The 13,112-nt window shown below is 33.5% G+C and overlaps 2 protein-coding genes across 2 annotated transcripts; one reads left to right on the top strand and one right to left on the bottom strand.

Annotated features, from left to right (window-relative positions):
- Positions 1-736: 736 nt before the first annotated feature.
- LOC110613490 (protein farnesyltransferase/geranylgeranyltransferase type-1 subunit alpha) lies at positions 737-3,239 on the top strand. Its single transcript, XM_021754646.2, has 5 exons — positions 737-1,080; positions 1,190-1,299; positions 1,923-2,043; positions 2,166-2,261; positions 2,557-3,239. The coding sequence occupies exons 1-5, from the start codon at positions 838-840 to the stop codon at positions 2,986-2,988; spliced, it is 1,002 nt and encodes a 333-aa protein (XP_021610338.1). The 5' UTR covers positions 737-837; the 3' UTR covers positions 2,989-3,239.
- Positions 3,240-4,566: 1,327 nt separating this feature from the next.
- On the bottom strand, positions 4,567-11,409 carry LOC110613489 (endonuclease III homolog 1, chloroplastic). Its single transcript, XM_021754645.2, has 12 exons — positions 11,248-11,409; positions 11,045-11,157; positions 10,080-10,134; positions 9,219-9,287; positions 8,507-8,625; positions 7,546-7,612; positions 6,832-6,923; positions 6,541-6,678; positions 6,360-6,464; positions 5,281-5,364; positions 4,871-5,030; positions 4,567-4,758 (listed from the first exon to the last, which is right to left on the bottom strand). Exons 1-11 carry the CDS (start codon positions 11,369-11,371, stop codon positions 4,908-4,910), a joined length of 1,089 nt encoding a protein of 362 aa, XP_021610337.1. The 5' UTR covers positions 11,372-11,409; the 3' UTR covers positions 4,567-4,758; positions 4,871-4,907.
- Between the last annotated feature and the right edge of the window lie 1,703 nt (positions 11,410-13,112).

Below are 13,112 nucleotides of genomic sequence, written 5' to 3'. Positions count from 1 at the left end.
AGGCTATCATAGCGACTCACAATGAGAGAGATGAGTTTGGAGGCAAAAGGATTTTGAGAAGTTAATTTCTCTTAATTAATTATGGTTTGATGGGTATCAGGTTAATTCTGTCTTTTCTCACATGTTAACGTCTATTTAACACCAAATCTAACAGTATGACTATTTAATATAAGGGTAATTTATAGCAAAATTTCTTAAAATTTATAATTTAATTTTTATTATTTTAATATTAAATAATTTAGTTTTAAGATTTTTTCTGTTAAAAAAATAATTTTGCTTAAAATATATTATTAAATCATTCAGATTTATTTTTCACAACAGTTTAATTTTTATAATTTTAATAATTTAATTTTTATAATTTAATATTAATAACAATTTAATTTTTTAATTTGAATTAATTTTTTTAATTAAAAGTTAATTAACGTTAAAATGATATAAAAATTATTTTATTAATAAAATAAAAATTAAAAAATTGAAATATTTATTATTAAATAAATAAAGACTAAATTATAGATTTTATTAAATTTTAAAAATTATGATGTAACTTATTCTTAATATAATATTTCAAATATTAAAGTGTATTTTTTATAAATTTTTTAAAAAAAATTAAAATATATTTTTAAAATACAGAAATTAAAGTGAAAATTTTACTATAATTCAGATATTAAACTGTAATTTATCTTAAAGTTTAATGGGAAAAATAGATTTTTTCTTTTCTTTTTCTTTTTCTTTTCATCGCCTTTTGGTAGCGTTTCATAGCACACAGGGCTTGAAGTGTCCTCGTATTCGGAAAAAAGTGTCCTGATCCCGATCAAAGCAGGAGTGGAAGAAGTAGCGATGGACTCAGACGACGACCTGCGCCCAGAGGAGATGTTGCCACTGAGCCAGAGACCAGAGTGGTCGGATGTCGTTCCCATCCCCCAAGACGATGGTCCCAACCCGGTGGTGCCCATCGCCTACAAGCCAGAGTTCGAGGAGACCATGAACTACTTCCGCGCCATCTATCTCTCTGACGAGCGATCGCCTCGAGCGCTCCAACTCACCCACCTAGTCATACTCCTAAATCCCGGCAATTACACTGTAACCCACTTTGTCTTTTTATTATTTTCTACCAATTTTGTTATCATTCATCCTATCTGTTGAATCACTCAATTGAATTTGAATTGATTCCACCACTTTTTGGGGGAAGGTTTGGCATTTCAGGCGTCTAGTACTTGAGGCACTCAACGCAGACCTGGATGAAGAGCTGGATTATGTTGCACGGATTGCCAAGAAAAACACCAAAAACTATCAGATATGGTAGGGAGCTTTTGTATATATGATTTCAAGTCGTTGATAATGATTAATAAGAAGAGAAAAGGTTGAACTTGGTTCCACTTTTTTTCCAACCACTTGCTTATTTTTTCACCAGAATTCAATGTGCATTAACAAATTTCTGTCATTTCCAAGGACATTTTTGCATTCAGAAACTTCTATGCATTGCTTTTTGCAGAGTCTTGAAACAAATCATAATGTTACTTGTTGATGCTTAACAAGATGTCTGCTTGGTAAAGGTGTCCGCTTTCAGTGATTTAGAAGGTTTTTTGAAAATTAAGTGTAGATTAATGGTATAAAAATAAGGTTTCCTATAATTATTCTGTTGAAAATATAAGAATAATGCTTAAATTCCAGAGTCTACTCATATAAGGGGAAGATGATGGGAACATTGATTGGTAATACCTATTTTACGAGGTAATTATTAATGGAACTCGTTCTAGTTACTATACATTTAGTTGTGATATTTATTATGGTCGCACCATTTGAAAGTAAGGTGTAGTTGATTTTATTTATCCATTTTTCTTGCCATATCTGAATGTACATGTTCAATTTATTTTTAACGTACCAATAAAATAACTTTAGTCGTAGTGATAAATGTTTTCCAGGCATCATAGGCGGTGGGTTGCTGAGAAATTAGGGACCAATGCTATGGCTAAGGAACTTCAGTTTACCAGGAAGATCCTTTCCCTGGATGCTAAAAATTATCATGCCTGGTCACACCGGCAGGTTTGTTGTGCTACTCATATTCCCTCTATGCTTAATGCATTGTTCTCTTTTACATGAACATTTTCTAATTTTATCCCCTGTTGTTATTTATATGAGTTGTTGGAAACCCTACCCTTGTGCAGTGGGTACTACAGGCTTTAGGAGGATGGGAAGATGAACTCGACTATTGTGGGCAGCTCCTTCAAGATGACGTGTTTAACAACTCTGCTTGGAATCAGGCAAGGATAATGCATTGAACATTCTGACACATGCTATTTATAAGTTAATCACATTATGACAATGATTAGATGTTCGCTTAATCTCACAAGTAGAACATATTAATCATGTGCAGTCACTCATGATTTGCTTACTTTGAATACAACAAATGCATCAGAGCTGACTCCCGTTATCATGCACTTTTGATTTACCTAAAAATATTTTTTGCTAAGAAATTTGTGTTTTAGACCGATTACTTAAAAATTTTCATCTCATTTCCCCTTTAGCTAAGAAATTTGTGCATTTACCTCCTAACAGAGATATTTTGTTATAACTCGATCTCCCTTACTTGGAGGCCTAAAATCCATGAGAGAGTCTGAAGTAAAGTATACAGTTGAGGCCATCTTAGCTAACCCTGAGAATGAGAGCCCATGGCGATATCTTCGAGGCCTCTACAAAGGTGATAGCCAGTCTTGGATTAATGATCTTCAAGTCTCTTCTGTATGTTTGAAGGTGCTGAATAGCAAAACGAACTACATATTTGCGCTGAGTGTGCTCTTGGATCTTCTTTGCGATGGTTTTCAAGCAAACCAAGAGTTTATAGATGCTGTCACTGCTCTGAGGACATCAAATGCTGATCCACTAGATACTGACTTGGCCAAAGCAGTATGTTCTGTCTTGGAGCATGTCGATCCAATACGAGTTAACTATTGGACCTATCGCAAGAGTAATCTGCCAGTGTCGGCCTAACGAATGGTTAAGCATCATCTGCTGCTTCTTGGATTGATGAGTTTTTCAAGGATAGATTTGCAGATGCGAGGACACAGTTCTGAAAACTAATTTCTTGTAATTTGTATGATTATATGCCCAACTTTTAGCGTATAAAGATGTATTTTCGCCAGTAGATAAGGTGACACTTCAAATTTGACTGAACCTTGTACTATTTTTGTTATTCTTCTATTGATGGTCACTAATACATGTTGGGTAGACATTTAAGTTCATCTTTGAATCTGTACCAATATTAGGTGATGAAAAGCATTTGCCATGTGTTGTGAAAGTGCCTGCAAGTCTGCAACTTCAACAATACTCCTACCCTGCAGGGCAGATTTTGGCTGGAAATATGGTCATGAATAACAGAAGAACACAGGGATTCTTAAAGTGTTGATACAACTGCTGACATTTTCTATGATAAAAAGATTGGGGAAAGCACTACATAACTTAAAACAGATTTTTCAAGTACTTAAAGGGAGAATTCTTAATCCCGATCCATGAAGTGTACAAGAAAATAAAATTATGAAATGTTTTTTTGTATTTTTCCCTTTATGAACATTTTTCTGGCTAGTGGGAGATTTATGCCTTGCTCAAGGTCCTTGTTAGTAAACAAGTCCAAAATAAAAATTTTTTTCTTTATTTCATTGTTGTAGAACAGAATTTTATCAATGCAAGTGACTTTAGTATGGATATATCGGCTGGATTGACAACAGAACCAGTTCAATTGCAATAGAAGAAAAGTTGAAGTATATTGTGCCAGTGAATCGAGCAGATGTGTATAATAAAATGAAAACACTGTAAGGTTTAATCATTGTTTTATTTATCCTGCCTTAACTTGAATTACATGACAAACGGAATGAAATGAATGCTAGAGTTCCCACTAGATGCCATTTCCATTTTTCCCCCTCACAAGGTATTAGTATACACGTAAATATATGAACATATCTTTTTAACCACAAGTTTTTTTTTTTTTTGCTGAAAACTGCATGTTCGCACACGCTTTAGAATGTAAAATGCATTGGTAAGGGGGAATTTTTGCCTTATAGAAATGGACTTGCATGAGGATGAAGCCTAAAGGCAAGATGTCGACTTGAGCAACACAAACATTAGTGAGAATTCAATGCCTCCAACCCATTTTAGAAGGAAATGTCTTTCCCTTTTTGGTCGATTGTGGGCGATGAGAGATTCGAACTCACTCCCCACCCCAGCATCATGGGTTAGTTGCCATGAGCTTTAAACCTTAAGCTATATGCCACCCATCTCCATTTACTCCCTGTCGCCTCATAACATCTGTCACCTTCTAAAGCATTTCATATTCTTATGCTCGCAACAATCCAATTAGTTCTCCAAGTAAAAAACACAGTACGTTATAAGATAAAAAAAAAAAATATTAAAATATAATAATTTGCATTTCTTCTGTTTCTTTACAAACTGTTCACTTGAAACACATTTTTCTTCATACTAAACGTGCACCTATAAGAGAACAATATGCAAATATGGTCATCATCCTCTTCTCTTCAAATATATATACACATAGGGGAGGGAAGGGGTGGGGTGTAACGAGGGGCGAAAAAATTTTACGTATATATCATCGAAATGATTAATAGGCATTTTGTTTAGTTACATCCCAAAAATACATAGTTTCTTATCCTATTTGACATTTACAGGATAATGACATGATTTTTACAAAAATGCATAATCCCTTTTGGAATCACATTACTCTAACCAGAAACCCATCTTTCTCAAATTCTGCAAGAACAATTTATGCAACACCACAAAATAAACCTTAAAACATTGCTCCATTAGCCATTCCAATTTCCAAAGCATGCAGAAAATGTAACTGGAGAGATAAATGACTGACCAAGTTTCCTCCCAGGGAGTCGGGGACTAATTATGATCTACAGCTTCTTCTTGGATGTTGGACTTGACATCTCCTTGAACGCAGATGGGCAGAACTCGTTTACGCTGCACATACTGCAGCGAGGTCTGAGTGGAGTACAAATTGTCTGTCCAAATCCAACCTGTTAAATTGAAAGCAACAAAGGCCCTTCAGTTGTGATTAACATGTAATACCAAATTTATATTACACATGCAGAGCTGCAGATGATTGAAGATGTAAAGTACACAAGCGAAAAACGCGAGGAGGTTTGGGCTTTTGCAGGATTAGCTGTGTGTAAATTAGTTTCCTCGAGTGCTTATGCATAACAGTCTTCGTATCTATACAGGCACTTCTGTTGTGCATATTCACGCAAGTGGAAGTTCCATACATACCAAAAGAGGGTTTATTGGAACCCACTCTTCCTTTGGAAGCCATTGTTGCAAAGAAACTCTTGTTTCCTCAGGAGTTGAAGTTTTCTAGCAAAGAAACAAGCAAACTGATGTAATGCCTCTTATGAACATAAACACAGAGAAAGGGAACTCATAAAACAAATGAATCATGCAGAAGATCGATTTTGAAAAGTTAACTTCCATGTTATTCAACTCCAGAATGTAAGAACTCAGGATCATAATAAATTTACCCTTTGAAATTAAGGACGGTTGCTTTGGGATAAGATAGTTTCAAATCCAAAGATCATCAGAAATTTTAGCTCAAAATGTATAATGTCAATAGTTAAAATTGGAAAAGAAGTGAACCTTTTCTGCAGGTATTTTACATGCATATCAATTTTTCATCCAATTAATGAAGTTAAACTTTAAATGAAAAGTTTACCCGACCAAAAATAAAAACAAACATTATATACATTCAAACTAATATAGTAAATTCAAATTCCCCCTTTCAGCTCCCCACCTATGGAAATGCATTAAAAATAGAAAAACAGAAATTCAAGGATCTATTAAATTCCCTTTTGGGTCAAAGAGTAATTATCTATCTAATCCTTCCACAATCCATGCCTCAGACTTTTGGCCATCTTGCATATCATAAAACCAATTGCTGGATTCATCAATCAAAGGATTAGGTAAAATGCATTCCTAATAATAAAATATCATAATATAACTAATTAAATCCCCACAATGTAAGAACCAGAACATCCATATCAATGTTTGCAAATGACATGACGCAGATCTAGTAAACAGTGTAGGCAAACTCCAATAATGCACTACAAAGCCCTAGAGCTTTCTGAGTTTTTGCTATTGAGCCCTCCAACTGAAGGCATTTTTATTGGATTCTTGAACCATTTAAAAGGAGCCATTGAGTAATGATTTTATTGCAACAAATATGATTTTGGGCATCGTCAAAACTTTTGTAAATGAGTGAAATAATTAATAGCTATGTGAGAAAAGAAGCAAATATCAAAAAACAGTGGTAATGTCTTTGGAACTCCATCATCAGACAATACAAGGGAACATACTTGGTTTGTGCTTGGCCGAGACACCCATCCAAGTCGATTGCAAATGCGGTGCACATGGGTATCTACACATATCCCTTGAACATTGTTCCAGGCAATATTCATAACCTAAAGAAGTACAAGCCAGTGCTTTTAGAAACTAAGCCAACAACCTTATTATAATCAAGAATGCAGTCAAGCCTACCAAATGAGCCATTTTAGGACCTATCCCTGGAAGTGCTAAAAGGTCCTCCAAAGAGCTAGGTATATCTCCATCATATTTCACGAGACAGATTTTTGCAATTTTCTTCAAATTACTAGCTTTTCTGGTATAAAAGCCAACCTAAAAATACAACTTTAATTATCCACTGCAGCAAGAATATATGACTAGAAAGAAAAGCTTATTACAATGGTCATAATTATTTGGATATTAATGTCTTGTGTAAAATAAGATAGCTTATCACCATTAGTTGATGTATTTCTTGAGAAAACATACAGGGTAAATCAAATTCTTAATTGTGGTTTCATCGGCTCTGTCAATGGCATCAGCAGTAAGCATATTATTTTGATGAAGACGCTGAATAGCTCCTGCACTCCAAAAAAAAAAAAAAACTTCAGTGAAGAAAGGGTCCTGTAAACCCTAAAAGAAAGGACTAAAACATATAAACACATTCTATAGGTGAAGCAAGCTTTTGTATTAGGACCAATTATCTTGGGAATTGATGAGTTCTCCACAAAGACCTGATTTATTCTAAAGGTCCTTCTAGATTTTCTTTCTGATCATTCCGAGGTTTACTTTAGTCCATCACTCTATTGTCATATTCAAGCAATCTGAGCATCAAACAGAGTTCATCAAGTAAAGCTCAAACCTCAAAGTGAACACTCGGTCACTCATGTGGTTGCCAGCTAGCTAAGTCATGTATGTAAAGTGGGAACAACATTCTTCACAAATGATTTGTCCTAGCTTTGAATTTATCAGTCTCAGACACGGTCCTTATTTCATTTCTATGCTCCCTACAGCATCTCTCATATTTAAAATTCACACATGATAGTAATCATATGTCATGTACATGTATCTTGATGTCATATCACAGCTTAAACCACAACCTGGTATAGTTTTATGATACAAATTCGAGGTATAGGAACATAAAACCTAGTATACTAAAGCATTTTGGGAAATGGCGAAACAATAGTATCATTAAAAACTTGCCATGTGTTACATGATCCTTGGTTTGGCTTGATAGAAGTGAAGATACCAAGACAGCAAATCTTCTTTCCTACATAGAAGGGAAAAAGTTAAAGGGGTTCAAAGTATGGGATCAGAATATTATATTAAGAACTTATAATATGAAAAATCTGCCAGAAAGCAAAACCAACAAAGCACTTTGGAAGACAAGACATGAATATGACATTACAATGTTTGAACTAAATTCTCAACGGGCAAGTTTGTTGACAAGGATTAGCAAAGAAAAAATGCAACCCACTAATCTTTCAAAATACAAGAACTAGAGGTCCAATACAAAACACATGAAATTTTCCTACTACAGATCTTATGTCAAACTATATAGGATGTTTTCATTTCCTCCATTGACCTCTTTTCATGAAATTAAGATGATTACAGAAAATCTTTATTCCAAGCAATAGTATAATAAGAAGAAAGAGCTTCTCTGATGAAAGAAAGTCTTAGAATAAATGGATGAACTGCTGTAAGTTTAAGGTCATCAAAAAATATGGGATACACCAAGTCCATGTAATCTCCTCAAGCAAAAGTTACAAATTCTGGAGATCTAGGCGCCCACCAGGACAGTTCGTGCATATAGAGATGTACATTTACCCTACTAGGATGAATTAACTAGCTTCTAAACTTGGTAATGTTCAATCTTTAAGACCTAAATGTGCAGATTTTCAAAACAATAACCCGATATGCCACGAATGGGACTCTTAACAATCTAAATGACTATCATGAAAAACAAGATAAACATAGAAGTAGCTGTAAGCTAAGAAAATTTAAAACAGAAAGAATTACAGAATTATTTAGCAAAGTGAAGGAAGAAAAGAAAAATACCTTGTTGCTAAAAATTGCATCAACGTCTAACAAAGATATTCCAATATTAATCTATCACATCTCTGCTCTATTCACTAAGCCATTACTGAATCGTAAAGGGGCATACCTTAGGAGGAAGAAAAGTTCCAGCTTTTTCACATCCCATTGTGTCTACTGGTGCATCTTCTGAGGACCTCATTTTGCGAATCCCTTCAAGGACTATTTCCCAGTTGGCAGGGGGTTTATCTAAACCAAATGAATCAAAGCATTAGAATACAATCACCACAAATAAGCAGAAAAACTGTCATTATTTATCCATCAAGCGGAATTTTGGCTTCGACAATCGACATCTTGCCTCATCTTCGGGTCAGATATATGTACAACGCTTCAAAATCCTTCACTTGGCAACTTGCAATGTCAACCAACATCACATTTGAAAGCAAAGACAACAGACTGGTTTTTCTTTTAATATATATATATATATATATATAGAGAGAGAGAGAGAGCCTCATTCGACGGATTGCAGCCCCTGAAATGTTACTCTATCTATTCAGCCAAAATTATATTTGATAGAGAATAAAACTGTTCAATAAATTAAGTACACAGAGATGTAGATAATATAGTTTTATAAAACGGATTAGTAATCTGAAAAAATAACTTGCATAAATTCTACACCAAATTCCTATGTACCACCTCATCCCTAGTCAAGGCAAGATTTGCTTGCCATTTGTCACCAACTACAGCTATAAGAATTTGGCACAACCATAGTTTCTTCTCAACTTCCTTCTCCTGTATCTGCTATGTCCAAAACCAATTTGAGTATATAAAATTCCACTTACCAGTTTGTCTAATCATCGAAGCAGTTCCAATATCCACAGGAAGCACATCGGTGATAAGTTTTGACTTCTCTGCATAACCATTTGCAATAAAAGTAAATAAAATACATCAGCAACTGTAAAATTGGCTGATGCTCTTCAACTTTAATTCCTATTATTTCTTTCTGATTAAATTATTCTGATCAACTGAAAAATTGGCTGCTAAGGAAGGTTATAAAGCAAGGATTGAAGAAAAAGCCAAGCTTTTGCTTCCTATCCTCCCAATATTCTGTCCTACTATTTCATCTTATATGGACACTTTCCAATATCTCATCATCATCTAATGAGTCAAAATACCATTTAGTTTATACAACAATTACAAGCATTAATACCAAACTAGTTAGGGTTTGCTCTACCATTTAGTTCATAAATAAAAATAATAAATATCAATCACATGACATGCAGAGAAGCTGCATTTACCTATCAAAAACAAAGCAATTATTTGCCAGGACTGCAAATCATTCACATAAAATTTCAATGTTGAATAGTGAACCTTGGCTGTAGAACTATACTTAATTGGCAAAGCATATCAACAAACTGCTAACTCAATGACATTGATTATGCATTTCGTGAATAGCATATCATCACAATTACAAAAACCATTTCCTTCTCCTTTTATGAAGAGGATGGATGGTAACTATGCTAAATCAGCATTAATTTCTTATCATAAATATATAGGGAAAATATTGGGGCTTCAGATCCATTACTCAATTAAGAGATTTCACCTAATAAAGATTAGATTCCTGTCATAACAAGTATCATAAGAATGTAATTGTCTCAAGGGGTCATGCATACTAAGACAGCATTGCTAAAGAAGCTACTTACTTAAATGTGCAGATCCGCCTGCCTTCTTATATGCAAAATCTTCAATGTCAGGCAGCTGAATAGAGAAAAGGTAAATATTTTGATCTCTTTAATCAACTACCACAACAACTACTGATACTAGTCATCATGTCAGCTTCTACAGTGTTATATACAGCAACCATTCAAAAATGGATAACCAAAAAAACAAAGAGCCCGAAGTTTAGACTTTAGATTCATGTATTACTGAAGATCGAACTACATTAAGTCTAAACAATTTGAATGTCTATTCAGAACACAAACAACTGGAGAAACTCTGGATATAGGTTTTTATATAGGCAAAAGAAAACCCCTTCACGAAACGAAAATGGCAACTCATTAGCAGCTTTAGTTAAGTTGCCTTTTTTTTGCCTACCATATAAAGTAATTAGCTGCTTCAAAATTTAAATGCTCAAGCAATGCATCTTTTTATCAATGCAGCAACAATTCAAGCAAACAGCCATAGATTACAATCTGTAAAAGGTAAATTGAAGGTATTGTTTCTCAAGAGGAAAAAAAATTGAAGACATTGTTTCCCACTCAGAAAAAAGTAAATTATACTATAGTGTGAAAGATTCATTCATGACAATTTTTTTTTCCTTTCCATATCATTCAAATAGAACAGTTAAAGAACAAAAGCCAATAATTCAATTCACTGGTGCCACACAGTGAAAACTTCTTCAACATTCATCAACACTTGATAAGCATTCAAACAGACAAGCATTAAAGGACAATACCAACAATCCACACAAAGTGCTATATCGAATGTATGAGGAAACTTAGATGAAACCCATTACCAAAATAGCATTGAATTAGTAAACTAGATTTCCTCTTTTAAAAAAAGTGAACTTGGAAGATAACTGAAGCTCAGATATATAAAAATAAAAAAATAAAAAAGATGTACAGTACACAGCCATATATAAAACACTTGAGGAAAAAAGAAATCATACTTTCTCCTTCTTAGGTTCTATTAGAGGGTCCTTTACTACAACTTTCAGAGTCTTTTTCATTCTCTTCTTCCTCACATAAACACGAATTTCTGGCTGAGACACTTCACCACAATCTGTAATTTGAGCAAAAAAGACGAGATTTTTCAATGACTTTTTTCTTTTCTAGAAGGAGAGAGCAGAAAAGATCGTGGCTCGAGTGTAACCTGCGATTGGGTCTGAAGCGGAAATCTCAGTATTGGAAGAGAACCTTGTAATGGACATTTTGTGACATTTGAATCGTCCAAAGGCTGTTGGAAGGAAAGGAGTTCTTAGGAACGCGAGACTCATTTGGGTTTTTGGAGGGACAGACTGCCTCAGTAATTAATATTTTATTTTTTTATTTTTTTATATTCTGTTTGGATAGTTTACACTTTACAGTTGAAGAGGAAAATAAATAAGAGGAAAATAATTTTTATTTTCTATTTTTTATTTTTTATTTTGAATTGATGGAAAATAAAGGGAACAGAAATGAAAATAATCTTTTTTTTTCTTATTTAAAGAAGTGGAAAAATAATAATAGTATAATTTCAATTAAATTCTTATATTTTTATTTAATAATTAAATAAGTTTAATTTAATTTTTTTATTAATTAAGTATATATACTTCATCTAATATAATATTATTTTTTAATAATAAGAATATTATTTTTTAATAGTAAAAATAATTTTTATATAATAAAATTTAATTTTTATAATTTTAAAAGTATTTATTATATCTATATATTTTTAAATTTTTTATATTAATTAAAATATTAATTTTATATTTTAAATTATAAAAGAATAATATTTTATTATTAAAATATTATATTGTATTATATTATTTCTTATTTCATCATTAACAAAAATATAAAAATTTAATTCAACTCATTTATAAAAATTTAATTAAATTTTTTTTTTTGAAACGAAAAATTGAGGATTTTTTGGAGAATCTGAAATTTCTTATTTAGATACACTTTACTATCAGATTAAATCTGTAAATGCAATTAAATTAAATTTATTTCTAAAAATTGTAATATTGTTTTCTTGAAATTATTAATTTAATTTTTGTTTTTAAATAAGGTAATAATAATTACAGAGGATAAATGTAATTTAAATTGAGGTGATATTTTCCCTTTATTTTTTTTCCTCAATTGCACTTTGAGTGGATAGGTGGAAAATAATATATATATATATATATATATATATATATATATATATATATATATATATATATATATATGGAATAACTATAGGTGATATCTAAATTCAATAACTAATAATAAATCATTCAAATTATTTTATTTATTATAATAAAATTAACAAAATTATATATTGATAAATATTTTCCTCTTCCTGGTCCATGATAGATTTTGGTTTTCCTCTGGGTCCTTTCTTGTTGGGCTCCCTGATGGGTCTCTCCATGTTCTACCTGGTGAAAGGACCTGTAAATAAGAAAGAATGGTCAGGGGCCTATCGAGTGTGCCCCGGCAGAGGCCCTCCGACGCTCAAGTCAGATTTTATGACTCAGAGTAGTATATTTAGGCAAGGGTTACAGAAAGAATAAAAATGGAGTCCAGGAAGGAAAAGGAAGAAGAAGAGAGCCCCTCCGCGTGGCCTTTACCGTGATATATATATCTGTCTCTCTGCCACAATGCTAGCTGCCTTCTGCCGCCTAGCTCCGTATGTACGGATGTGTCAGGCGCCTGCTCCATGCGTAACGGCCATTAATTCTCCTCTGATACGTATGATTCTCCTCTGATACGTATGATTCTCCTCTGATACGCATGCGGAAGGACCTACCAGCGGGGCATCTTGGTCATTTTCCCCTTTCCGGGCTGGGTTGAATGGTAGGGCTGAAGTTGAGCCTGGTGAGGGCCTGATTACTGGGCCGAGAGGTTTGGGCCGGTTTGATTGAGGAGTCTAGGCAGAGTCTAGGCAGAGTCTGGCCCTGTGACTGAGCGGGCTGGACCTGGCTCTCGAGGGGAATATTGAAGCCTTCGGATCAGGGACTGTTTTCATGGGCCTGGCCTTTATACCGGGGTGAAGAAATC

The sequence above is a fragment of the Manihot esculenta genome, chromosome 4 (assembly GCF_001659605.2).
Source record: "Manihot esculenta cultivar AM560-2 chromosome 4, M.esculenta_v8, whole genome shotgun sequence".
Classification (NCBI taxonomy): domain Eukaryota; kingdom Viridiplantae; phylum Streptophyta; class Magnoliopsida; order Malpighiales; family Euphorbiaceae; genus Manihot; species Manihot esculenta.
This window is presented reverse-complemented; position numbering and strand designations above follow the sequence as displayed.

What these genes read in the sequence shown, in the direction of transcription:
- LOC110613490 (XM_021754646.2), top strand. Translation starts at nt 838, where the DNA reads ATGGACTCAGACGACGACCTGCGCCCAGAGGAGATGTTGCCACTGAGC. An exon ending in TAAATCCCGGCAATTACACT is followed by an intron (nt 1,081 to 1,189) that starts GTAACCCACTTT and finishes TTTTGGGGGAAG; the next exon opens with GTTTGGCATTTCAGGCGTCT. An exon ending in ACCAAAAACTATCAGATATG is followed by an intron (nt 1,300 to 1,922) that starts GTAGGGAGCTTT and finishes AATGTTTTCCAG; the next exon opens with GCATCATAGGCGGTGGGTTG.
- LOC110613489 (XM_021754645.2), bottom strand. Translation starts at nt 11,371, where the DNA reads ATGAGTCTCGCGTTCCTAAGAACTCCTTTCCTTCCAACAGCCTTTGGA. An exon ending in TAGAACCTAAGAAGGAGAAA is followed by an intron (nt 10,135 to 11,044) that starts GTATGATTTCTT and finishes TTCTCTATTCAG; the next exon opens with CTGCCTGACATTGAAGATTT. An exon ending in CTCGGCCAAGCACAAACCAA is followed by an intron (nt 5,365 to 6,359) that starts GTATGTTCCCTT and finishes TTTCTTTGCTAG; the next exon opens with AAAACTTCAACTCCTGAGGA.